The sequence below is a fragment of the Diceros bicornis genome, chromosome 10, assembly GCF_020826845.1.
Source record: "Diceros bicornis minor isolate mBicDic1 chromosome 10, mDicBic1.mat.cur, whole genome shotgun sequence".
NCBI lineage: Eukaryota > Metazoa > Chordata > Mammalia > Perissodactyla > Rhinocerotidae > Diceros > Diceros bicornis.
The window spans coordinates 25354475-25381694 of record NC_080749.1 but is presented as its reverse complement, the minus strand read 5'-3'; the positions used below and the strand labels follow the sequence as shown (position 1 = coordinate 25381694).

The 27220-nt window shown below is 34.6% G+C and overlaps 1 protein-coding gene across 1 annotated transcript in view; it reads left to right on the top strand.

The window, feature by feature from the left end:
• Window positions 1–27220, top strand: part of LRP1B (LDL receptor related protein 1B) — a 1024768-nt gene that overhangs the window by 893769 nt on the left and 103779 nt on the right. The window contains exons 69-74 of the mRNA XM_058548897.1: window positions 218–340; window positions 6076–6201; window positions 6943–7080; window positions 8893–9027; window positions 12933–13052; window positions 14947–15188. Coding sequence (XP_058404880.1) covers window positions 218–340; window positions 6076–6201; window positions 6943–7080; window positions 8893–9027; window positions 12933–13052; window positions 14947–15188 — 884 coding nt within the window. The remainder of the gene's footprint in view (window positions 1–217; window positions 341–6075; window positions 6202–6942; window positions 7081–8892; window positions 9028–12932; window positions 13053–14946; window positions 15189–27220) is intronic.

Below are 27220 nucleotides of genomic sequence, written 5' to 3'. Positions count from 1 at the left end.
ATATATATGAGGGTAATATCAGATTGTTTTGAAAAGTAAACCATGAATATCTTTTTAAAAAAAAGTTAGACATTACCTGTCCTTAGTGTCATACAGGAAAAAAAATATATAAGGAAGCGAGAAACTAGATACTGTGTTAAGAATTAGAGCAATATGTGTCCTGCTGTCTGGTATTAATTATGCTGAAACTCTGTCTCTTTTTTCTTTTAAAATAAAGGAGGAAATATATGTAGAGCAGATGAGTTCCTTTGCAATAATTCCCTTTGCAAACTGCATTTCTGGGTTTGTGATGGAGAAGACGACTGTGGAGACAACTCTGATGAAGCCCCTGATATGTGTGGTATGGCATTTCATGTGGCTCTAGGGTGTACTGTCATCTCCTGATCTAATGCACTGGTGTGAATCAATAAAGTGGTGAGGTGAACCACAAATTCTACCATCCTGGGGTTAGGTAGATAAAATGTAACCACAGATACAGCTTTTGTTCAGGTAATAAAGGAGATTACCCTGTTCAAAGTTTATGACTTTATAGAGAGCCCCCCTAAATCTGAACTTGCACATGTCAACACTCTTCAAAAGATAGATTATGGTCTGTCTGGAAGGATTTACAGTAGTTGACCTTTTGAAATGAGTAAGTTTCACATAAGGACTTTGGCTTCACACCAAATTGGTGCTTTAGGTTAAAAAAAATTTTTGACAGATAAGTACATGGAAAAAAATGTGAATAATAAAATCAGGTAGTTCCACAAGTCACCCTCTACTGAGGCTGAGGTTGTACGGAGAAGATCTCTCTCTCTCTCTCTCTGTAGATAGATATTTCCCAAATGTTAGGCAGAGAACTGAAATTAGGAGTTATTTAACATTTAAATCTGAAAATCTTAACAAAAGTTATTGCTTCTTCAAATTCAAGTTACTCTTGACCGATGTTTGTCAGAGTTGTGCTTATGCAAGCAGCAACTATAAATGTACAATTTTAGATCACCAAAATAAAGGATTTCTTTCATTTGGTAAATACATTTAGTCCCTCTCCTCATTCTTTGTATCTAATCTCAGCAAGAAAGGTAATTTCACCTCCAGTTTAAAGGAAGATACTACTACTTTGGACATAACTAAATAGCACATTAGGTGAATTAACAAAATCATAGCAAGAGTGTATGTACTTAAAGTCTATTCTTTTTGGTGCACCAAGTTAAACCATTATTTTTTGATAGATGGTGACATTAACTACAGACCTTACAGTTGAATAAAAAATCCAAAACAAAGCGGCAGCTTTATTTTTAAAAAGATTTAAAATTTGAAAAAGACAGTCTTTGTAGAGTGTTCTCTACAGGTATAACTGATGAGAACTATAACTAATTTTCAATTTCAGTTCTTACACATAATCTTACAAAGTGGACTCTGGAGAATTACCAGAGATTATATTTTTTCTGACTCATAATGTATGAAAAAATATGAGTTTATCTGCAAATATCAAGCCAGAAATTACTGTTTTTATAAACTATGTGGGTTTTTTTTTCTATTCTCTATTCCATCTCAGGACAAAACTAATGAGTGGAATAGGACATGTTTGGTAACTAATTAACCTGGAGGCTTCTCCAGAGTCACAACCCCCTAGGACCACTTCCAGGCCCAGGAAGTGAAACTCAGTGACATGCCACACAGCCACTGGAAAACTTGTAAAATACATCCAGATTGATTCTCAGAATGTTTCTGCATTCCCCTCAGTCATCAGTATCAATATTGAGTCAAGCTATTTTGTGCCAGAAGACTGTGCTAAGGAATTGATAAAAAAATGAACAGCACATGGTTCTCTTTGACAAGGAGATCTTATTCTGCTTGGACAAATAATAATTTCCATACATTTTATTTCAAGCAATGGTAGAATTAAGTTCAAAAGGTACAGACAAGGCAGAGGGGACTAAGATAAAATCTGCCTAAATGGAAATTCAGAAAGCAACAATTTTGAAGGATCTAGACTAAAAGGTACTGTAGACATAGTGAACAGCGTGGGAAAAAGTATCATTCATTCAATCAACAAATATTTGTTAAGCTACAGACTGTGATTATTTTGGGTGATATAATGCCAAGAGAAACAGACATGGACCCTGACTTCACAGAGCTGAGAATCTAGTGGAAGAGTGATAATAATGATCACAAAAAAAAAAGTTACAAACTATGATATGTGCACTGTAGAAAAATATGTAAGTTATAAATGTATAGAACAGAGGGATTTTATTTAATCTTGGGTTATGAAAAATAACATTTGAGTTTGGGTCTGAGAGATATATAGCTGCCAAGTAGGTGAAAGGGTTGGGGGAGGTGGATGATACAATGTTGTAGGCAAAGGAAACAAGATGTAGAAAGGTCCTGAGGCAGAGCAAACCATAGCTTTCTGGAGGAACTGAAAGGTCCACGTGCCTGGAGAGTGTAGAGCAAGCTAGATATTGGTTTAGGATGAAACTGAAGAGACAGGAGAGATACCTGGAACCTTGTGTGTCTTGGTAGGGATTTTTAGATTTAGCCTGAAAGCAATTAAAAATACTAAAGAGTTTTAAGCAGAGGAGGCACATGGTTATATTTATATTTTACAAATATTGGATAGAGGGGGCAAGACTAGTTAAGACAATTGCAGTGTTCTAGGCAAGTTATGCTGGTAGCTTGGATTAAGATAATTACAGCACATGATGGCAAAGTATATACAGAGTTGAAGGTGATTTAAAAGGCACAATAAATTGGATTAAATAATGGACTGGATATAGGGAGCGAAGGAGAGGAAGTTGCCAAGTATAATTTATAGGGTGTTTTTGCTTGCACATTTGAATAGAAGAGGAACATAGGGAGAGGAACAATTTCGCAGGTAAAGATTAGAAGTCTAGTTTGAGGTGCATTTGAGGAGACATTCAAGTAGAGATTTCAAGTAGGTGTTAGACATTTGGTTCTAGAGCTTAAAGAGTTGGTCTAGAGTTGTAAATTTGAGAGTTAGCATAAAATATGGTAATAAATATTATCGAATTTGTAAGATGTAGGCTGGGCGAGAGTAAACCATAAGGCAAGAAGGGGATTAGAATAGAATATTGAGGGACACTAAACATATAAATAAATATAAGCAGCCAGAAGAGACTCAAATGAGTGACCACGAAAGAATTAGCAAAAAAAAAAAAAAGTATGGCAAATAAATACCAAGGTAATAAAATGTTTCTAGAAAGATGGAATGGTTCCTGAAGACTCAGGGGAAAATGAGTTTCAGAGCAGGTGAAAAAATTAGTTTTAGATAAGGGTAGTGACCCCTTCTCTCTTATTGAAAAATACTGAAATAAGTTGATAGACTATATGTAGACACAAGTGGATGTGCAATTATTTAATAAAATGTTAACAAATTTCCCATATTTTTATTTGTACTTTTTTGTGTGTACAGTAGGAAACATGTTCCTATATAGAATGTGGAAGGTTGGTGTTGTAGGGAGGTTTCAAAGAAAGACAGATTTGAATCATTATTGCAAAAGGTAAGACAATGACATGGCTAGATATTAATATAAATATATAGGATTTCCAAGTAGTGTTCAGGGCCCATCTGGCATTGATAAATATTCATATTTGTGGTAACAGTTAGCCTTGTGGTATGATCATCTGCAACATTCCTGGGCTTCCCAGATGCAGACCTTGGAATAGCAGGTGGTTTCATTCATCTAAGTTTGGAGTTTTGTTAGATAAGTAAGATGAAAATGAAAAAAAAGGCCAGAGAATCCGAATTATCTGGACAAAAGTGAATTTCTAAAAAAGTGCTTAGAACAGTGTCCAACATGTATTAGGTTATCAGTAAATATTTATCAAATTAGTAAATTAAAAGATGGAATGTGGAATCTAATGTCAACAGAGAGGGAACTAAAGGCAAAAAGGCATAGGTAAATAGGAAAAAGGTAGACGTATCAACGGGCTAAACTTTTAGCTAAGGCTGAAGAAATGTCTTATTGAGATTGGTTGAATTAAAAAATTAGAAAGTTGTAGATTGAGGTCAGAATTTAGAGCATTCAAATTAATGGCTCTGTAAATGAAGCAATTGGAGGAAATAGCAAATCCAGATGCACCCATGTGTATCAGTTAGTGTTCTTATCTGTAAGCAACAGGAACTGTCATTGGATGAATGAAGAAGAGAACTTTGTTGAAATTCAACAGTGTTCACAATCATCTAGGAGAATGGGTCGCCTAGATGGATTAGAGTAAAAAGGCATTGGGTATGAGAAACTCAAGGAGCCAAGAGGTGCAGTTATTGGTTGATTTGCTCACGTGGATGTCGAAGCCAGCTAGGTTGCTAGAATGAATTTGGCTGGAGAGAAATAGCTATGAGAGAAGGTGCTACAGCCTTCAGTGAATTGGGGAGGGGCTGATAATTACAAAGTTGATGAGAAAATAGCAGTAAGAAAGAGGTATAATCAAATGCCTGGCCCTCAAAGTAGCACTTTTTGTTTTTAGTATATTTAAAAAAAATACAATGTGAAGATTTGGTAACAAAGTTCTGGAAGCTGTAGTAGGAAACTAGGATGTCTTCAAACATGAGATAACATGAGGTTTGAGCAATTTAAGAGACATTCCTAACAGATCTAAAGAGGAGGAACTATGCTTGATGTGAGAACCAGGTTTCAATTAAAACAAGGAGGTCAGGCAAGAAGGAGTGTGGCATATTTGAGGAGGTAGTAAATTGGTATTGCTAGAATATTAAGAATGACAAGGGATGAGTCTATAGGAGTGGCATGGACAAGGTAAAGATGTCTACTATGCCATGTAAGGTATCTTGAATTTTACTCTGAAGTGATGGATAACTGCAGAAGAGATGATCAAATTAATGTGTTAGGTGGACTGTTCTTGTGGCTTTGGGGGATCGCAGGTTGGGCACTGAAATAGAGACATTCAGGATTCTATAGCATTCATTTCTGTAAGAGGTAATCAAGAGTTGAGCTATTGTGATTGTAACTGGTGTGCAGGGAGAGAAGAGGGCAAGCTTGGAGATGATATCAATTGGATTTGTTGACTAATAACAGTTGAGGGTGAATGATAGAAATGCATTTAGAGTAATTCCAGACTTGTGGCTATGATGTGCCACCCTTTGAACTACGGAAATAAGATAAAGCTTATGTTTGGGGAGAAGGGAGTAATGGGAAGATGATAAAGAATTGAGCTTTGAACTTGTTGAGTTTGACATTCCCGAGGTGTTGTCCTATAATTAATTGTGAGATGATAGAATTAACAAAATGAAAGTCTTTAGGGTATAGTGTCAAGTAAATCTGTGAGAATGAATGAGAATGTCTAAGCAGAGAATTCAGGAGTGAGAACATCAGGGGACCAATGGCAGAGCCTTGGAGTATGCCATATGTGAAGATGAAGAATCGTTAGAGATGTTTTCTAATTTAGGGGTACAAGTCTTCAGATTACATAGTGATGGAAAGGACAACTGTACAATTCCCAGGCTTTCATTGTCATCTCTTTAAGTCTCACACATGTACACACACACACACAAACATTAAAAATGAATAACTAAGATCACCTTATGTGCCTCAAATATATATCTACACATTTGTTTACAGAGACAGAGAGTAAGAAACACAGCTATAGTATTTTGGGGATATTTTTTTAACTGGATGAACTATTTCCAATTTTGGGCCTGTACCATGTGCTTGCTCCAGCTCTATTCTGTGTGAAATTGCTCTTTTAAGTAGTTAAGTGTCCTGCCATGTTGTATAAATGGTAGGTGTAAATTAATTTGGTACACTGAGTGAACTTAGCTAAAATAAGGCATAAGGCATCCGGAAATAAGACCATGAAGTTTGGATCTTTTTCCTACTTCATTCAACATTTCAGCTATGCACTCTTTTCTGTAGTTAACATAAATCACTAGGATCATAGCTTCTGTTATCACACATTTTTCTAGTATCTACATGTAGGCAATTTCCACAACAAAAGATATTCAGAAAACCGAGATTGTGGATTTGAAAAGAAAGAAAGAAAAAGGAAGACGAAAGAAGGATGGTTCTTCATGTCAATGTACCCAAAGGAGCTGCTTTGGTTTTTCTTTTTTTCCAGTCAAATTTCTTTGCCCACCCACAAGACCTCACAGATGCAGAAATAACAGAATATGCCTGCAGCCTGAGCAAATGTGCAATGGGATTGATGACTGTGGGGACAACTCAGATGAAGATCACTGTGGTGGTAAATCTGTTTAATGGGAAATCATTGATTCAGTGACAGCTACAAGATAATATAATGATTTTAGAGCTCAAAAAATAAAAACAAGTTATTTTCCACGTGGCGTGTCTGAAGGCATTTTTTTCAGGCACTTGATCTTCTGACAGGGTATGAAAATAATCTGCTAACATTTCATTTGCATAGTAGAGCTGTGCAGCTTTATCTAGAGTCTCTACTAGTCTGTAAATCTCTGTTGATTATAGGCACTTTATGCCAGAAAATACTGCATTGAGAGAAACAACATAGTGGTTTAAAAAAGTTCTCTGTTAAACAGCTCCTTGAGGGGACAGGGCTTATACACATTGTATGTATGGGTACACAATCCCTTTTTCACAAGTCTGAAATTAATAAAATTCTTAAAACTGAAGGATTTACTAAGGTATGCAGCAAAATCATTTGGTGACAAACCCTGACTTGAACTGGTCTAAGGCAGTTTATATTACTTTTTTAAAAAATCCCACTTAAAGTGAATATTCAAACATTTTCCTGTGGAAATATGGTGTTATTTATTATAGAGTAAATACATTGTTATTTTTCTAAAAAATCCCAAATTTAAGAATTTTTTCATTTGGCCCCAAGAGCTTCAAATAAAGGATTGTGGACTCCTGTTTTTCATAGTGTTTAGTAAAATCTTGAACCTGTTATGTGTTCAATAAATTTGTTTTGATTCTGTGAAGCACTAATTATTTTTTAATGACTCTATAGGTAAGCTTCCATATAAAGCAAGACCTTGTAAAAAAGATGAGTTTGCTTGCAGTAATAAAAAATGTATCCCCATGGACCTCCAGTGTGATCAGCTTGATGACTGTGGAGATGGTTCAGATGAACAAGGCTGCAGAATAAGTGAGTTTGTTCTCTGTTAAACAAAGTGCAGCGACGCACAAGTCCAATTTCTGCTTTGATGTGACTAAAATTTTCCTTACTGCTGTGAGAAAAGATTGCTTTTGAAAACGTGCTTAAGTAATACCTTTTTTTATAAGCCTTTGCCAAAGCAGCTTCAAAATGTCACTTAAATTAATATCAGAAAGTATGAAGTAGGCAAGGTTGATTTTGCAATGAGTACTCTTCAGCTACCCACGTTAGCCGAAGCTGAGAACTCAATATTCAGATACAAACATTGATGTCAGTAAAGAAATCTTTATCTCTTGTGGCCGGCCCGGTGGCACAAGCGGTTAAGTGCACACGCTCTGCTGTGGTGGCCCAGGGTTCGCTGGCCCGGATCTCGGGTGCGCACTGACGCACCACTTGGCAAGCCATGCTGTGGCAGCGTCCCATATAAAGTGGAGGAAGAAAAGTGGAGGAAGACGGGCACGGATGTTAGCCTAGGGCCCGTCTTCCTCAGCAAAAAAAAAGAGGAGGATTGGCAGATGTTAGCACAGGGCTGATCTTCCTCACCAAAAAAAAAAAAAAAACTTTATCTCTTAATATGTTATTTTATAAAATATAAATTTAACATTTTCTGAATTTTACAAACAGTGATATTTGGTTGAATGATGGTAAAGTTCTTAATTTATTCAATGTTTTAAAATTGTAATCTACTGCCGAGTTATTCTTAAAGAAGACATGGTTATTTTATTCAGGTAGAATGCTATGATACTTGAGTTATTACACCTTGATTGTTAATAATTTTGTGTTTAATGTTTGATATCTGATTTTCCATATTCAGAAAAATAATTAAACTTATGACCCTAAATTCAGATTACTTATAAAGATCACAAAATGCTTCCTACTTTTGGGTCTTTTATTTTTTCTCATTTATGCATCTACTTTGTTCCTCACTGGGTGATGAAGCAATACCCAACAAGATATGGCCACATATATCTTAACCATGGTACAGTTCCACTGGTGTATTTTAATTCATTACAAAATATTCAAGAGTCAGTGGGGATTAACAGTGGGTACAATTCTGGTAATTAAAGTTCTCATATTTCTGAATAATTTGACTTGTTTAAGTAAAATACAGCTAATTCAATGTTACCCCTATAACAATATCCCTGTCATTTATTTGCATACTAAAATGTTTTCTGAAATGAGATAAAGCAATGAAATTGCAGCCACTATGCTGGAAATTACAAATACCACAGTCTATCCTAACCTGTGTTGCAGCCCATGACCGTTGGAGCATGTTCCACACTCAAATGTTGCTCCTCATATGTATATCCAGGCTAAAAAAGGTTTAAGAACTGATGATTTAGTCTACTTGCTTGAGTAATATGATGGTACCCTTGGTTGAATCCCTGAATATTAAGTTTCGGTTAGCAATAAATGTCCACATCTCTAGGTAGCTTCTAGGAAATGTTTTGGTTTTTAGAGAAGGATGAAGTACTCATACTTCCTACCATTGTAAAGATGGCCTGCCATGAGAACCATTGACTCTTTACTTCCTTTTAGAACCTAGTGTAGCTCCATAACAGCTGTAAATATCAGCTGTTGACAGCTTAGTCTAAACTATATTCAATGTAAATGAGTTCAGTTTTTATCTGTTTCTAAGCCTTTCTAAGAAATGAGGGCTTATATGGAGAGAAGACCATAATCTTATAAATTCAGAAAGAGTTATCTATGGAATAATAAATATAATTTCAAATTAAGAAAAAAATTAACTCCCACTTCAGGAATTAGAATTATATTAGTTTTTATCATATTTTTAAATCCTAGCTCCGGCTGAATATACCTGTGAAGATAATGTGAATCCATGTGGAGATGATGCATATTGTAATCAAATAAAAACATCTGTTTTCTGTCGCTGTAAGCCTGGATTTCAGAGAAACATGAAAAACAGACAGTGTGAAGGTATAGTACATTTCCTCAACAGCTTGCTCTTAAATCTTCAGGTTATAAAAGACTCCCAAGGCTGCTAAATTGTGAGATGACGGGAGATTGATTTTCGTCAAAATGGTACGTATCTACGGGATACCTTTTACTTAAGAGAGTGAAAGTCCTTGGGGTCAAGAGCCTGTTTGTTTGTATTGTTAAGCTAACCATGCTGAGGCTACAAAGCCTTTTCTGTAGCAGATTCAGACCTGCAGGAATTCCAATTGTATTGTTACACTTTTGTTTTGAAATGCAAATAACGAAATTGCTGGTTCAGGACCTATTGGAGAATTAGAGGCACTTCGTGAAAGAATGTGTTTGTGATGACCCATTTCTCTTGAGTTGTGGCATTTGCAGTACTGCAATAGATAATTCACTTCTAAAGGATCGTGGGCTTTTTTTCCTAACACCATGTCTCAAACGATGCTTTATATGATCAAGAGTGTCTTCTAAAATTCAAAGATAGGATATAAATAAATCCCCGTCAACGTACTTGAGATTATTTAAAAACTGAGCATGTAGGATAGCCAGAATCTCATAGTAAGTTACATGTAAACATAATTTACATCAAGACTTTAACTGTAGAGCCATGAAATACAGACCTATATGCACTTTCTCCACTAAGACTGATATTATTGTGATTAAAGCCAAACCTAAATTGTCTAACTCTGGCTTATCCAGGGTAGATTCTAGTTGTAAAATGCTGTCACCTACCAGCTTCCTTTTCTACTGTATCTTTATATTATTCTTGGGTAAAGAAAAGTGATTTTACATTGTGTCAATCAAAATGCAATTATTGAAATGAATTAATTATACTCACTCCAAAGGGGAGGAAGTGTAGCCGTGTTGTATTTGTGTACATTTTGAGTTATATACTTGTTTGGATTATTCATGATGTTACCGCCCAAGGGGGTGTTGTCTGCCCGCCACAAGACATGCCAATAGTCAAGAGAAAGGAGGTAGGAGAGAAAGGACTTTTTATTACAGCTTGCTAGCAAGCTGTAAGATGGCCAACTAATGTCCAAAAGAACCATCTTAAGGGGGACACAGAATCTTGAAGCATTTATGTAGGCCAGTGGGTTATAGTGGAGGGGGTTAGAAAATGTTGAACCCCCTGGTGTTGCATACTGGGTGTTGCCACATCAGATCTTTCAGTTGTCGTGGATATCAGCATAGAATCTCTGTCCAGGGGCCGCCATATTCCTAGAGAACTCAAAAGAACAAAGTTCTCATCTTATCGCAGCTGTGAGGGGCCATAAAATCTACAGAGCCTGCATATCCCCTGGAAACAGACCCTTACTTATCTAGGGAAACTAAAGCAAAGATTCAAAGGGGCTGGTGAATCAGGGTTATTCATAGTTCCAACATCTTCTTCTATAAGATGGCTTCCCTTATGCTTACTTTGTGTCGAGTCGGTGTCAACGACATTTTATTACTCCATTAACATGGAACACTGAAAACTGGCAACCTAAGTTTTCTCTATTTTCGTAAAAAAGCAAATTATTTCTCAAGACTAGGTGATTTCTTCTTTCTTAGAGACTTTCTGTCAATTGTATATAAACACACATACACACACAATTTCTTTAGGATTTTAATTTCAAATAACATTAATTTTCTAATAGTTATTTGTGAATAGTGGGCTCTGTTTCCTGTGTATACATACTAAATTTAGAACTTCTGCTCTTTTCATGGCAAATATAACCTGCAAGCTACACTCCTCCTTTTACGTTGCTATGAATCCAATATTTTTGTTGTGCAAATAAGTAATTTCTGAAGGCCCATAAAATTTGTGTCTTTATTTAATAAATGAAGTTTTGATAGTAAGGAAAAGCAGTTTGACTTGGTATGGAGAAGGGGAAAGACATTAGCTTGATTTGTAATCCAAAGAATTTAAATTTGTTTGTGCCTTTCCTATATATAGCTCGAACACAGCATAAGAAATCACTATTTGATATTAAAGCCGAAATACTTCAGTTAGAATATCTAAAGGGAAGAAAAATTAAAGGGAACAGCAGAAGAGGAATAGAAATGGATTAATAGTTGCTGTGTACCAGGCGCTGTTTTAGGTACTGGACATGTGTGAGATTCCTCCATCCTCTTCAAAAGCTCACGATACAGGCATTATTATAGAGCTGTGGAAAAAATGGTGATTCTGGCAAATATGGGGCCATGTGAGGGAGCTGAGATTTTATCAAATCATGCAGATTTTTGCTTATTTTGATTCAATATCAAAGGGAAACCATAGCAATAAATAACTCCCTGTTCAAACTTACTGGTACCAAACAAATCAAAAATATTTATTGTAATACTTTTTTGATGGCTAAGTTCTGATAACATGATTTTACTTTATCCCTGGTATAGTATTTGTTAACAAGTAAATACAGTTTTCTTTATCTCTTTACCCTACATTTCAATCAAACACAGAAATGAATTGTCATGGGAGTGCTTAGATTCACCTTGGACAAAGTATTATAGCAGAGACAATAGAATCAGAAAACCTAAGTTTAAGCCTTGCCACTGTCTTTTACAAGTGTCACAGGGAAGGTTCTTATCTCTATGGTTGAGGCTTTGGAACATTGTTGAGTGCAAAACAAAAGATAAATTATTACTGCTGTACTTATCCTTAAATTCTCTAATTCAAGGGAAGGATTTATCTCACAGATTTATTACATAATTAGGGCAATTATAAGTGATAAAAGGGGCAGAGGAATTCTGTTGATTGAAAGCAAAAGTAGAGGAGGAAAAGAGAGAGAAAGTAGACAATTCACCAGAATCACCTGACCTCAATCCTGGCCGTGCTTAAGCCATTAAAATTAGAGGCATGTGTTAAGCCACAGAATATTGCCTGTGATTTATTTATTTATTATTTATGATTTATATATATTTATTTATATATAGGCAGTCAAGGTTTTTTGGTTATTGTCGTTGGTTTGTTTAATTTACATTGCCCTTCTTGTTACATAGTCACTTCATGTATATGAAGCCATAAGTGTGTTAGAGGTGTATCCATATCTTCATTCTTTGCCAGGCCTTGTGCAAAATGCTGACAGTAAATAAATAATAATTTATAACCCCAAGGGGCTGTCAAGTAGTGGATATGAATATACGACCACATATGTGAAATATAGTATAAACAATGCTGTAAGAGAGAAACACCAAGATAGCAAACAGTGGAGAAACTATGGGATGGATAGTCACTACTATGCATTGGTGGAGACCAAGGAAGCCTTCACTTCAAGGCAGATGAGTAGAAAATCTCTATGTAAATGTGGGCAAAGACATTACCTTCATGTGTTGCTTAATGATGGGGATATGTTCTGAGAAACATGTCATTAGGTGATTGCGTCCTTGTATGAACATCATAGAATGTACTTACACAAACCTAGATGGTATAGCCTATACACACCTAGGCTATATAGTACTAATCTTATGGGACCACCATCTTATATGCAGTCCGCAATGACCCACATAAACGTCATTATGTAGGACATGACTGTATAGGACAAAGGAATAGCATATAACATGTGTGAAGTTATGGAGATCGGTAATCAGAAACACAGTTAAAAAGGAAACCTCCAGAAGTGTTTATTTGAGTGAATGAAAATACTAGGGAAGTTTGAAATGGATATTTTAATGTGTTAAGTGGATTAACAGGCAATGTACAAATAATTGATGAATTATTGTAGTGAAACTATTGTGAAAAAACTGTTATGGCCTGAAAATATTACACATTAAGTTACAGACTTAAGAGTTTAAAAAGACACTGAGAGAAATAGGAGTAAGAAATGGAAGGAAGAGAAATAAATTTGTCTTTTCTGAAATGTGGAAAGATGGAAGCGCTAGTTGGGGGTGTGATGATGCTATTCTGAGCTCTTCTTTTCTAGACCTTAATGAATGTTTGGTGTTTGGCACATGTTCCCATCAATGTATAAATATGGAAGGATCATATAAATGTGTGTGTGACCAGAATTTTCAAGAAAGAAATAACACTTGCATAGCAAAAGGTAAGGTTCTAACTATTATTTCCAAGGCTACTATAATTTTGCTGTAAACATCTGACAGGGAAAAAAATGTTTCATATTGCATTTTAGCAGTAGCTTCATGCCTGATAATATAGAATAAATCTCTTTAATACTAATTAATTTGACCAACTGACTTGTTATCATTCTTAATTAATCTAATCTGGTATGGTTTATAGACACAACTGTCAAATACATGGTTACTGTTAAAATCGCCATTGTATTGGAAACAATTTGTCAGAAGTGGGTAAAAGTTTAAAAGCCAATGTGATAGAATATAAAGTATCTTCCTTTATGGCTTGCTTTCAGTATGTTTGAGAAATTGTTACACCACTGTGATAAAAATAATAGGTTAAAGGTTAACATTATAAGGAGAATGTAATTTTGAGTAAGAATTTAAAAGGTTTTAAAATAAAATGATGCTTTCAGATTCAGACCTCCTCCACTTAGGAATATCATTTTTTAAAAAGTAAAGGACAGAGGGGCAGGCCCAATGGCCTAGTGGTTAAGTTTGGCACACTCCGTTTCAACGGCCTGGGTTCGGTTCTCGGGCGTGCACCTACACCACTCGTTGGCAGCCATGTTGTGGTGGCGACCCATGTACAAAATAGAGGAATATTGGCACAAATGTTAGCTTAGGGCAAGTCTTCCTCAAGCAAAAAGAGGAAGATTGACAATAGATGTTAGCTCAGGGCAAATCTTCCTCAGTAAAAAAAAATTCAAATTAAATTAAATGACAGATATGTATTTTGGGCTTTTTTAGATATGGATTTTAATGCTTATAAGTTTTTACTAAATAATATTGTAACAAATATTATTAGTTATTGGGCATGATTGGACAATGTTAATAAGATAGTTACTACAAGAGGAAAACAACATCATATAGTGGATCAAGGATGGGCTATGTAGTTAGACGTATGTGTATTTGAATCCCAGCATTGCACCTTTCTGACTGTGTGGCCTTAGGGAAGTTAGTAAATCCTCTGAGCCTCAGTTCTTCATCTGTAAAATGGGAATACTAATCCCTACTTTCAATGGTTGTTGTAAGAAGAGGAGATAAATTGTGAAAGGCTTAATGGTGCCTGCAACATAGTAAACATTCACTAAATGAGAGGTGTTAAACCTGTAGAGCTGAACTACACCTCATTGTGTATTATTATTTTTTTTAATTTGCAGATACTATATACACAATGCAATCTTTCTTTGTGGTTTCATTAATATTTTAATTAATATTTTTAGGATTCACTTGAGAGTTTTACTTGTCTCAGTATGGAAATGGCATCTGAATTGTAGGTGTCAAAACTTCAGGCTCGAGAGTTCCACTTAGCAAGATTCCAGATGATATTTGGATTATGGCACTTTAATATAATAAATATTGATATCTTCGTATAATAAAAAACAATTTAAAATATATGAATAGTGGAAGAAGAAGATTCTTCATCTTTTAATTTTCATTTCTTAGTCTTAGGTAATGATCACTCAGGTGCATAAATTAAGTGCTCAGAAATGTTTGAGGCTTAATGAGTACACAATATAGCATCTGAATATTGAGAATCAAAGCATGAGAACATAATGTATTGTGACTTACCAAATAGAATCCCTCTTCATAAAAAGGATATCTACTACAAATACCTAATTTCTAGCTGTAAGGTAAGCTTTGCCCTAGGAAAACCTACATCAATAACTCTTAGAAATGCTTAAGTAAGTATGTATTAGAAATAAGTCATGAAGATTAAAAGATGGTATAAAGTTGGTTGATTTTTATTGAGCAAGAAACTGTGCTAAGAATAACAATTCAAGATAATTTAAAAGTACAATCATTGCTTTTACATTAGTTGAAATTTACTTTATTTTTGTATTTTATTATAATAATCTCCAGGCTCTGAAGATCAAGTTCTCTACATTGCTAATGACACTGATATCCTGGGTTTTATATATCCATTCAACTACAGTGGTGATCATCAACAAATTTCTCATATTGAACATAATTCAAGGATAACAGGGATGGATGTATATTATCAAAGAAATATGATTATTTGGAGTACTCAGTTTAATCCAGGCGGAATTTTCTACAAAAGGATCCATGGCAGAGAAAAAAGGCAAGCAAACAGTGGCTTGATTGTAAGTAAATAACATTGAATATTTGAAGGCTCAAATCTTCCCACTTGCTTGTGTTTTTTTTAAATCTATCAATCACAATATCTGATTATAAGAGATAATTAATATAGTCAATGATTCCTGCCAATATTCTCCTTATATAGAAATAAAGCATTTTATTACTCATTTATTCCCATAGCTGCATATAATTTAATTGCATGATGCTATGTTTCTGTTTTAATGCATTTGCTTTAATTATATAAGAATCATAATGAATAATATCTAACATTTTTTAAAAATTTTGTATTTTATAGTGTTTAACAATATATTATGACCATGAGGGTTTTTTAATAATGAGATGAGATTGGGAACCATTACTTTGTTTTTATATTAGAAAAAATACTGTCAAAAATATGCAGGGAAATTGTTTCATTTTTAACAATATCAGAAATATACTTCTCCTCTAGGGCAAGAGATCAGCTCAATAGTGTAACCGTTTCTTCTGACTCCTGACAGCTGTTTTTCAGGGGACATCCAAAACAGAGCAGTATTGTTTGCTGGTGTATGATGGACATGTTGATTATCATAGTTATTCGTTTTGAGAAAAATAAACCAGAACATTTCTTTAGATTTGTGGTTGTAGACTATCCTTTTTTGTTTTAGGACATGTCAATTTACAGGGTATTTTATATTTTGAAGTAACCTGGGGGAAAATGACAGATAAATACTTATTTTTATAGGGCCTGGCCCATTCTACTTTTTTTAACCAAAAAGTCAAGTGCTATCACAGTAGGATACAATTGAAGCTTTGCATTTGAAAATAATGCAAAGAGGTACCTATCTGGAAGTCTTCACTACCTTTTGCAGTGGTATCTACTACAAATATTTGAACTACATGAATACCATTTGATAGAAATCTGGAACGTATTTTTATCAGTAGTACATAGCAATAAGCTGGTTTTAAAAGAAGCTATAATAGCTTTCGAATTCAGCTTAGATTAAATTCATTGTGAGTAAAAATCCATATATGTCAGAGTTGTTTCCTCAACAACTTCTTCTCCAAACACAGTGTTATACAATAGCTTTAGTTCTATTAAGAAGATTTCTAGGACAGAGCTAAGAAATTTAGTAGATCACTCTGCCCTTCTTCACTCACATATAATCTCCTTCCTCTCTCTCAGACCAAAAGGCTGACTCAGAGTCTTAGATAGCTTTAGCTTTCTTTATTTCTAAAATGCAAGTCTGCTTTGCAAAACCGTTAACTCCTATGGTACCATTTTGTCTGTTATTAATGAAGTGATAAAGAGTATATACTGTGGAGTTACACTGCTTGGGTTTGAATCTTTTCCTGTTGCTTACTAGCCTTTTAGGTCTCTGTACTGTCTCTTCTGTGAGAAATACACACACACATGCACATATACATATATTATATGTATATTAGTTTTTAACAGCTCTTGGCAATAGTAAGTACCATACAGAATCTTGCTATTAACAGTATGATGATGGTGATGATGTTGATGATGACAATGATGTTGATGATGATTGGCAACATAATCTTCTCTGTGATGCATATTATCATATTGAAAATTATTTGCAACCTACTCTTGTCTGAATTTTATAGTTGTTAAAAATACTCACGTCTTTACTAAATTTTGATATAATTTTTCAGAGAAAATGATTTGATAATTATTAAAGTTTTGTCCTTGGGGAGATTAACAATGTACTATCAGTGTTCTCAGAATTTGGTCAGAAGCCAAATTTGTTTAATATTTGATAACTAAGTCTTTAATCTTATACACACAAATATATAAATGTAAATATATTTGTATATTATATATTTATTTACATGTATCTATTTTATATATTTTGATCTTTAATTTCATTAATATGTTATAGAATCTTTCATAACCAATGACAAAGCTATCGATTAGCCTTTTTCTAGCAAGATATGAAACTTCATTTAGTCTTTTACTGGTAATGATTACTTGTATTGTATCATGTAGATTTTCTGTTTGTTTGTTTTTATCTTCCTTTTCGTAGACCTACCCATGACTAACAGTGTTCACTAGGAGGAAAAGTAGGTAACAGTAGGGTACATTTTCTAGGGGCATATTATAGCTAATTAAAAGTCATGATTATAAGGTTGGAACCTCTGAACCATGAGTTTTAGCACTATGTTCTAAGCCATTAAGCGTTCCATAGAAATTCCAACCAACACATTATAAACAAACAAAGAAAAACACTTAAGGCTACACCTATGAGGACAATTATTTAACTTTGCTTCCTAAATCTTTTTGTAATCCTGATATCTCAATATTATAAACGTGGAATAAATCCCTTCTTACCACCTTAACTTAATGAGAAATGTGCTTTTTTAGAGCGATTATGTGACTTATCTATGGCCATGCAGCTTTAATGTGATGAAATTTAGACTTTAACTTGAAAAACCTGTCATGTCTCTGAGTCTCAGCTTACTCATCTGAAAAACAACTATGGTATTGAAGTAGACAATTTCTGAAGTCCTTTCCAGATAGTAAATATATACAGTTTCCAAAAGATGTGTGACATAGTATGTGTCTACCTATTTATTACCTGGACAATTTGTATCTGTTCCTCTGAAATCCATTTTGTGTATAAAGAATTGATTTTCTACCCTTATGAATTACTCTGCCATGTATAATATTTGTTCTTTTAACAGTCATGAGTTAGTCATCTATTAGTTTAATGAGCATGCAATCTATTTCATCTTCTAAGTCTTGATACAAATATTAAATGATACCAAGTTGAGAATTCCCCACCCCTTGGAAAATGAAACTCAAGATTTTTCCCTAAGCTAAATATGGAACATTGATTTCTATCTTTGAATCAATATGCAAAATAAAGAAAAATACACAAATCAAACTATGGATACTTTAGTTATAACCCCGTTATCAGTGAATAAAATGGAAGATGTTAGCCATGTGATAGCAGGATGTCTTGAAAGCATATTTACAAATATGGAAAATTTTGGAATATTTCTATCTCAGTAAAGGACAGGAAATATGTTGTATCAGAAATCAGAAGAAGAATATTACTCAGAAAACTAAATGTTAACTCAAGTCCATTCCAAAGGAAGGTAATTTTCAATATGATCTTTTTTTTTTGGAAGTCGTGAAGGGAATACTCTTCTGTAATTTGTGAAAATGGTTGGAATACTAATTATGATTACAAATTTAAATTTCAAATGCAGACTCAGTTATTTATAGATAGAAATGCTTCTGATTTTCTAACCCCCTGGGCTATACAAAATGGATGGATTTTTTTCCTTTCAGAAAATTAAATAATTTAAAACTTAAAAGACTGACATGATTCAATCTATATGTAAAGCATAATGAGATTTTGAAATTTGAATTTTAGTAATCAGAACAGAATATGATAGCATTATGCAACAATTGTACATACTTTCTGGCAATTTATCATTTCTAGTATGAAATGCTGTAGCAAAGTACATGAAGGCAAGCACTATGAAGTAGGTCAATGCTTGGAAAAATGCAAATGACTTTAGAAATACAGATTCAATTTTTATCATAACAGCTAAATAATCCCAAGCAAAACAAATGGTTCATCTGATCTTTCTGATTTTGAGAAGTGAATATGATATACCATTTTTGGCATACTCTATTATGCAAAATAGAATGTTTAGAATGAACGTGCTTATAATTTTATTCATTAATAATCATACTTTTCTTCAAAAAGTTGATTAGGGCATTTTTTTTTTTCCTGAAAATCTTTTAACAAAATATTCAATTTAGTTATCTTTAATAGGTTTCAATTTTTAACTGGGATCCTAGCTAAACACCTCACACCCAATGTATGAGTCTGTGTGTATATCACACACACACATATGCATGTGAGTATGTAGGTATGCATATATAGACTCACACATAAACATGTGTTTGTGTGTGTGTACACAGGTTTTAGCTAAAACTTCAAAGTCTTATTTTAGGGCATTTGGTAAAAATTGGTAGTTTATTTTTTCATTCTTTTCTATTTCTTTTCTTCATTATTATAAATTTATGATAACCGTTACAACTCTAAATTGAAACTGTCTCTACTTGCTTAGCAAGAATACTTTTAAAACCATCTGAGTTCATTCAAACCAGTCAACAACTGCAATCATTTATTATGATTACTTTAGAAGAAATCTAAAACTATCAGATTATTACATTATTGCCATTTTGTGGCTTCATTGTTGTTGATTGCATAAGACAGGCACTCAACAATACATACCGATTAGAGTTAAATGAATCTGTAACAGTGGCGATCAATATTCAAAATTTTACTGAATATAAATCTTATAAGCCTATATAAAACGTATGATTCTATAATTAATAATTCTGAGAAAATTGTTGATCAGACTGTATAGCATTTTAAGGTGAACAAGTCAAGTTTTACTCATTCGAATCCAAAGCTTTATTTAAAGACTTCTGTTTGTTAGATTTAGTGCTGAGTTCTCGTGATACAATAATGGTAACACAGAGTCTCGTTCTCATGAAGTTTATATTTATATATATACTCATAAAAAAAAACAAAGTCGAATAAACTCATAAATAAATAAATACAAAAACTTCTAATCTTGAAAAGTGTATTGAAGGAGCTAAGTAATGGAGTAAGAAAAAAACTCAGATGTTCTAAGTTTTCTTTGGACAGGATGATCAGTAAAGGCCAATTTGAAGAGAAGAGATTTGAGCTAAGACCTAAGAGACGAGATGAAAGTAATGTCATTTATTTATATCTAAGACAGCTATTCTACTTTTTATGTAGAGAATGGACTTGGAGGGAGAAAAGGCTGGAACAGAAGGAGACTACATAGGAGGATTGTGCTCCAAGTTAGAAACGGTGGTCAGTTGCACTATTGTAGTTTCAATGAAACGGAGGGTAGTGAATGGAAGTTTAACTAAAAATATTTGCAAATAGAGTAAACATGGAAAATAAGGATAGGAAAGACTCAAGAATGATACTTAGATTTCTGAATTATACAACTTAATGGATACTAAGAATGATAAACTGTGGGTTCGGTTTTAGTCATGTTAAGTCTAAGGTGGCTATAAGAGATCTAAATGAGATGTCAAGTAGTTAGTGGTGTATTCAAGGCTTAATCTTAGATCTCTGGACTAGAGATATATATTAAGGAATAGAAGAGAGATCTAAAACCATGAAGCCAGGTTAGATTACCAAGGAGAGAATACAGGGGAAGTAAAGAACTGGAACCAAGCTCTGAAACCAAATTAAAACGATATTAAGGAGGGGCCAGTGCATTGGGAGAAAACAAGAGAGTGTAGTCACAGAAACTAAGAGAGGAGAGTATTTTAAAAAAGAAATTGGGGTTATATTTCTAGTGTACTGCTGAAAGATCAAGGAAAGGAGGATAAAGAAGTGTTCAATAAATTTGGCCACAGATTCATTAAGGACCTTGGCAAATGCTTAGGTTGCATGGAGGAAGCAGACGTGAGAGAGCACTGGTGGTTCTACATCAGTAGTTCTCAACTGGGGATGATCTCTCATTCCAGGGAACATTTGGTAATGTCTGGAGGTATTTTTGATTATCACAACTGCGGAGTACTGCTGTCGTCAAGTGAGTAGAAGCCAGAGAGGCCCTACAATGCATAGGATAGTCCCTCACAACAAGGAATTATCCTAACTAAAATGTCACTAGTGCTAGAGTCAGGAAACCTTTCTCTACATAGTAATGAAATCAACCTCTCCAGTCAAGGTTTAAGTAGACCTTTTTGTTTGTTATATCACTTTATGTGATAATAATCCTGAAATACAAAATGGTTCTAAGGTGAATCACCAATGTAGTTATTCTTTTATTGGTCTCTTCTTTTTCTTTCCTGACCTTCTCAGTCTCTTTTTCTAGATTCCTTTTTTCTTCCCCCTTAACATTGGAATGCACCCAGGCTCAGACCTTGATCCTCTGCTTTCAATCTTTTCTCACTTTCTCGGACAGTTCACATAGTTTTGTGGTTTAACATACATCCACATGCTAACAATTACCTAATTGATATCAGGCTCTGTCCAACTGCTTGCTTTGTTTTTCCTTTTGGATGTCTAAAAAAATTTCCAAAGTAGCATGCCTAAAAATAAACTTCTCATGTGACCTACAAAATCTGCTGCCCCAATCTAATGTAATCGCAACTCCATTTTCCAGATGCTCAAAGTAAAAATCTTGGAATCATCATTGTCCCCTTTCCTTCTCTCATGACTCCAAAGTCAGGCAATATGATTGAATCTATCTTCGAGGTATGTCCAGAAGCTGGCTACCTTATGTCAGCTTTATTGCAAGTATCTAGTTGTGAACCACCATCATCTTTCTTTTGAATTAGTGCAATAGCTTGCTAACTGGTCTTCTTGCTTCCCTTCTTACTCACAAAACAGTAGCCAGAATGCTCCTTCTAAAACATAAATCAGATCACATCACATCTCTGATCAAAAATATCCAATGGTTCCCCACTGCAAAAGAAAAGGTTCTCATAATGCCTTACAAAGCCTTACAAGATCTGGTCTCCAGTTACTTCTCTGACTTAATTTCCTATTACTTTTCCCCTTATTTACTCTTCTGGGAAACTTTACTATTTCTAAAACTCATAAGTACCTATTAGTATAAGGCCTTTCCTTTTTTTTTTTTTTTTTTGGTGAGGGAGATCAGCCCTGAGCTAACATCCGTGCTAATCCTCCTCTTTTTGCTGAGCTAACATCTATTGCCAATCCTCCTCCTCCTTTTTTTTTTTTTTCCTTCCCCGAAGCCCCAGTAGATAGTTGTATGTCGTAGTTGCACATCCTTCTAGTTGCTGTATGTGGGACACGGCCTCAGCATGGCCGGAGAAGCGGTGCGTCGGTGCGCGCCCGGGATCTGAACTGTGGCCGCCAGTAGCAGAGCGCGTGCACTTAATCGCTAAACCATGGGGCCGGCCCAGGCCTTTCTTGAAATGTTCTCTTGGCTTAAAATGTTCTTCAGCTAGATATTGTTCATGACTCAATTCCTGAACTCCTTCAAGTCTGCTCAAATGTCATCTTCTGAATACATAACTTATTGATAATTGTTATCTGTTGCCCCACTCCCATCCTGGTATCCTCTATGCCCTGCTTTTTTTAAATTCCCATAGTACTTATCTTTGTTAAACTGCCATATAATTTACTCATCTATTATGTTTATTATCTAATGTCTACTTTATCTTGCTGTTACTAAATTCCCAGATGACAGATATTTTTGCTCTTTTGGCCACAACTGTAATCCTAATATCTAGAACAGGACTCATCATAAAGTAGGTACATAATTTTAAAAAAAATTAGAAGCAATAAGTTAATTGAAAATATTTGATATACCTGGCAATAGTATACTGATCTTGAAAGTTATCCATCACAAGTTATTCTTCTCATCCTTGGTATTCAATTCATCACACGTTCAAATATTTTTATCTCCAGATATATCTCATTTTGTCCCCTTTTTCTCTCACTAACCTGGATTAAACTTCCACACTCTTCCTTCTGGGTTCCACTGAGTAAGCCTCCTCTGATTTTCCTCTATCAACTTTTGGTCCCCAGTCCTAAGCCATACTCCACACCACAGCCAAAATAATCTTCAAACATTAATCTGATCATCATATCTCCCTACTTCAATCTTTCTAATGTATTTCCATTGAAAAATCATTGGTTTACATGCCTCTCCATGACATTGAGCCCCATCTCCCTCCACACCCCTCCCATCTCCTTACACATCTATGAACATACACATATAAACCCACAAACTCACATTTTGTTCTAGCCATAAGTAGACCATATTTTATTTCTAAGAAGGTAACTTCTCTTCACTTCAGAATCTTTATACATGATATTTCTTCTGCCTCCCTTAATTATTCTGATGAAACAAATCTCTTTTATTAAGAAGATATCACTTTTCTCATTATTATTATCATTGAGATTAGTCTTGGTCTTTTTTAGGCATTAGTGATCTCAGCCTAGATAATGTAGTTTCAGGTCTTCCAAAAGACCTAATTGAACCACTGTTACTGTTGGAAGGGGCAGGCTCACAGAAAGATTGACTATCACCTGAAGAATGTCAATTTTATGTCTAGGAAGTAGCCTATAGGGTGACCTCATTATTATTCTAGATTCTATTTAGACTTGGAAATTGGATTGTTAGTTTATATATAGGGAGTAATAAGACAGTGGGAAACTAATTTTAATGAAGCTGGCAAAAAATTATAAATAAAACTCAGAATTTCTTATATTTACAAATACACATACAAACACACACATACTCACAATCTGAATGAATTTGATGGATAAGAGACATTAAACCATAAGAGCCCAATGTATGTGTACATATTCATATACATATGTATATACATACATATATACATATCTGCTGCATAGACTGAATATTCTTGTTCATCCTCAAGATGCTCACCTAATGATTCTGGAGACACACTGTCAACATTTGCTTCTCTGATTCTTCTTTTTCTATGTGTTTGTTGCTGTCTTAACCCCCTTTCTTAAATATACATAATTTGTCCATTAAAGTCAACTTCTTTAGTCTCTTTATGGCATGCTTTGCAAACCAGCTATATAGATAAGATAAATGAATGAAACAGATTGGACATAGCATTAGAGACCCAGGTGAGAGAAAGAAACTGAACACACGTCCCATTAAATCTGGGGGCAGCAGCTGATTGACTCTGCTATTCCGGAATGTTGGCCTGCTTTTGATATACTATCTTATATATCTTTAATTTTTAAGAAAAACCAAAGTTTGAATTTTTAAAGTGGTTTCTTCTTATCTTTCAAGTTAGAATCTACTTAAAAGTTTTTTTAACTTTAATTTAGTCCTCAACCTACCATTTTGCAATCTCTGCTTTCAGATAACTCTGCATTATCTCTCTTAAATTGTAAATGTCAGAAGGCACTTTGCTTCCTTAATTCCAGGTCATTCATGTAGGAGTATGATATCAAAATTGCCTTTGTAAGTGCTACCAAATTTTTTACTTACTGACTAGTGCCTGAAAATTCATAATTAGCATTAGACACATCCTTAAGGTTATATAAAATGCAGACCTCCATAGAATAGATAATATTTTAAACTGTTACATAATTTAGTGTTTAGAAGCTAAAGATTTTTACAGATCATCTAATCCAAAGCCTTTATTTTATAACACTCTATAATTTATAAACAAACTAGGACTAGGTCTTAAACCAAGTTTCCATGTCCAAATTTAGTGTGTTTTCTAGCCTCCCGTGATATCTTTTGTTTACCTGCTAGTGTGAATGAAGGTTTTGAGAGCAAGTTTTGCTTTTTTTATGGAGAGAGAGTAGTAAATCATAAGAAAAAGTTTAAAGAACATTGAACATGCTAAAAAAAAAAAAAGTGATAAGTTCACAAACAATATTGAGTCTCTAATCCAAAGACAAATTCATTCTTTTTTAAAAATTGTCTGAGAATTATGTACTTTTATTTGGTTTGTTTTTCCCCTAACAGCAGTTTGCGCCAGGTCGACACGGTCTTAATGTAGATAAACAGTGTTCAAATTACTCAGATTGAAATAATATGTTCTTCAGAATAAATTATGGATGGAAGCCAGTGGTTTCATCCCTGAAATGGTTTTGGAGCTCTTACACATTCTAGCTCTAACTTTTTCTTGTTTCTTTTTGGATTTCCCCATTGGTATATGAGTTTCTTGATTAAAATACTAAATATTTAGATAGTTTACAAGATTCCTAAGCTACAAAATTTAGTAATGTCCAGAATTCGTGTAGTCATTATTTTACTTCTAGCTCCTGGTATATAAGAATTTGATCTGAGTCATATTTTGTGGACCAAAATGTACAGCCTTTTCCTTCAGTGTGACATACATCACACGCGCACACACACACACACACACAATTTCTTTGGAGTGCCTTTACATCTTTATTTTAATAGCGTTACATTAAGAGATAATTAACTTTAGTAAAATGAACCGAATTTTCTTTTCTTAGATGTACATAAAGATAAAAAAAATCACAAACAAACAAAATACGTGACCACCTCAATCTATCCTTGTATTAACTCTGTTTTTTTAAAGTATATTGCTAAGTATAGGAATTTTGTTAAAAAGACTGTATTTCCATGGCTCAAATGCTTGAAACCCCCTTTCATAGCTTTTCCTCTTTCCCTGACTCAAAACAAATATTTCCAGTGACTTATGTCTTTAGTTTACCGCAGCTGGAATTGTGACAGAGACCTTACAATCCGCAGCTGTAAAGGATTAGTAGTTTAAAGTAGTAACCTCTAATTTTGTTACAATCAAGCTGCCAATTTTTCTGTAAGATTTAAGTGTTTCATTCCTTCGACTAATATATGTCTACAAAGAAGAATGCCTTAGGCCTCAAAACTTTGGCTGTGTATATAGAGAGCTTATTAGGGAAGAAATCATCTATCTGGAGAAAGCCGTCAAAATGCGTCTTCTACTTTGACAATATGAGCAATGCCTTTTGTTGTCAGGGTAACCACATGCCTCTGCAGGCTTTTAAACATGACGTATTTCATTGGTGCGTCTGGTTTATTGGCCTGTCTGTCTAGTGAGCTAGCCAAAGGAGCAAATGAAGTTTTGTATTGTCTTCTTCTTTCCAGTCTGGTGTGTTTGTTTGGTTTTGTTTTCAGCCTATTTGGAGGCAAATGGCTTAGCTTTCTTGTTTCTGTTTTCCCATGTCAGTCTCCATTCCACTCCCAGAACCTCAGTTCACCTTTCCTGTGTTTTCTCAGTTTTTGTATTTACCTAATTGGTTTTGAGCCTCTTCATAAATTGTCTGTTCGTTATATCAAGATCCAACAGGAGTTTCTGTCTTCCACTCTCCAGCCAACATCCATTCAATGTGAATTCTTTTTTTGAGGCTAATACTAGTCACAATCCTGGTCAAACTGTGAGCAATAAAGAGGGATTATTTCATCCCTACGGAACTCACTATAAAGGGTGATTTCCTAATTTGGCCATAGGTTCCTTGACAATAGGACCATCTTGTTGCGGTTGTCTTTTTGTTGACTTGTTCTTTTTCTTCTGTTCAGTTCTGCTCTCTTCAGTGTTGAGAATCATGGAGCATTCAGTGTGTTATGAGTCATTGAACATGAATACCTGGTAACACCTTCATCCTGTAGCCATTATTCCCTGAGAATCATCCTGTCACTTCATGACTTTAGGTTGAATTTGTTGGGTGTGACTATTCTATTTTTTTTTCTTTTTTGTGAGGAAGAGTAGACCTGAGCTAACATCTGTTGCCAATCCTCCTCTTTTTTTGCTGAGGAAGATTGGCCCTGGGCTAACATCCATGCCTATCTTCTTCTACTTTATATAGGAGGCTGCCACAGCATGGGCTGACAAGTGGTGCATCGGTCCATGCCTGGGATCTGAACCGCGAATCCCAGGCTGCTGAAGCAGAACGCGCAAACCTAACCATTACGCCACCAGGCCGGCCCCTGGTGTGACCATTGTTTACCCCATATTCTAACTACTTTATTTGATCCTGGGATGATATTAGAGATTCCTTGATCTAGGAACCAGAGAATAAATGTATAGATTTCAAAGACTCTGCACTCAACAGTATCTCTTGTGATTAGCACTGAAAAGTAACATTTTCCCTTTCCCTAATCCATATTCTGTACCCTAGAAATGTGACCTAAATTGGATTTATCCTTCTAGAATTCACCACTGGTAGCATCTCTAGCAGCTGCTTACCTGAAAAAGTATCACTGAATCAAACCTCTGAATGCTCTGTGGACATTAAGAATTTGGATTCTTAATTGTCAACAGTCCAGGTTTAAAGTATAGAATGGAAAGATAATCAGCATTTTTTTTTTTGAGCACGAGTGAAATAAAATGAAAATCCTAAATTCACGAAAGTGCAACTTTGTGTGAAATATTCATATTTTAGCAAGGATACCATTAGGATAGAAAATCGTGTCTATATATTTATATGTGATAAAGGGAAAACAGGTTGTTTTTTATGCTCTTGCTGGACAACCAATATCATAATTTTTTTGCATTCTA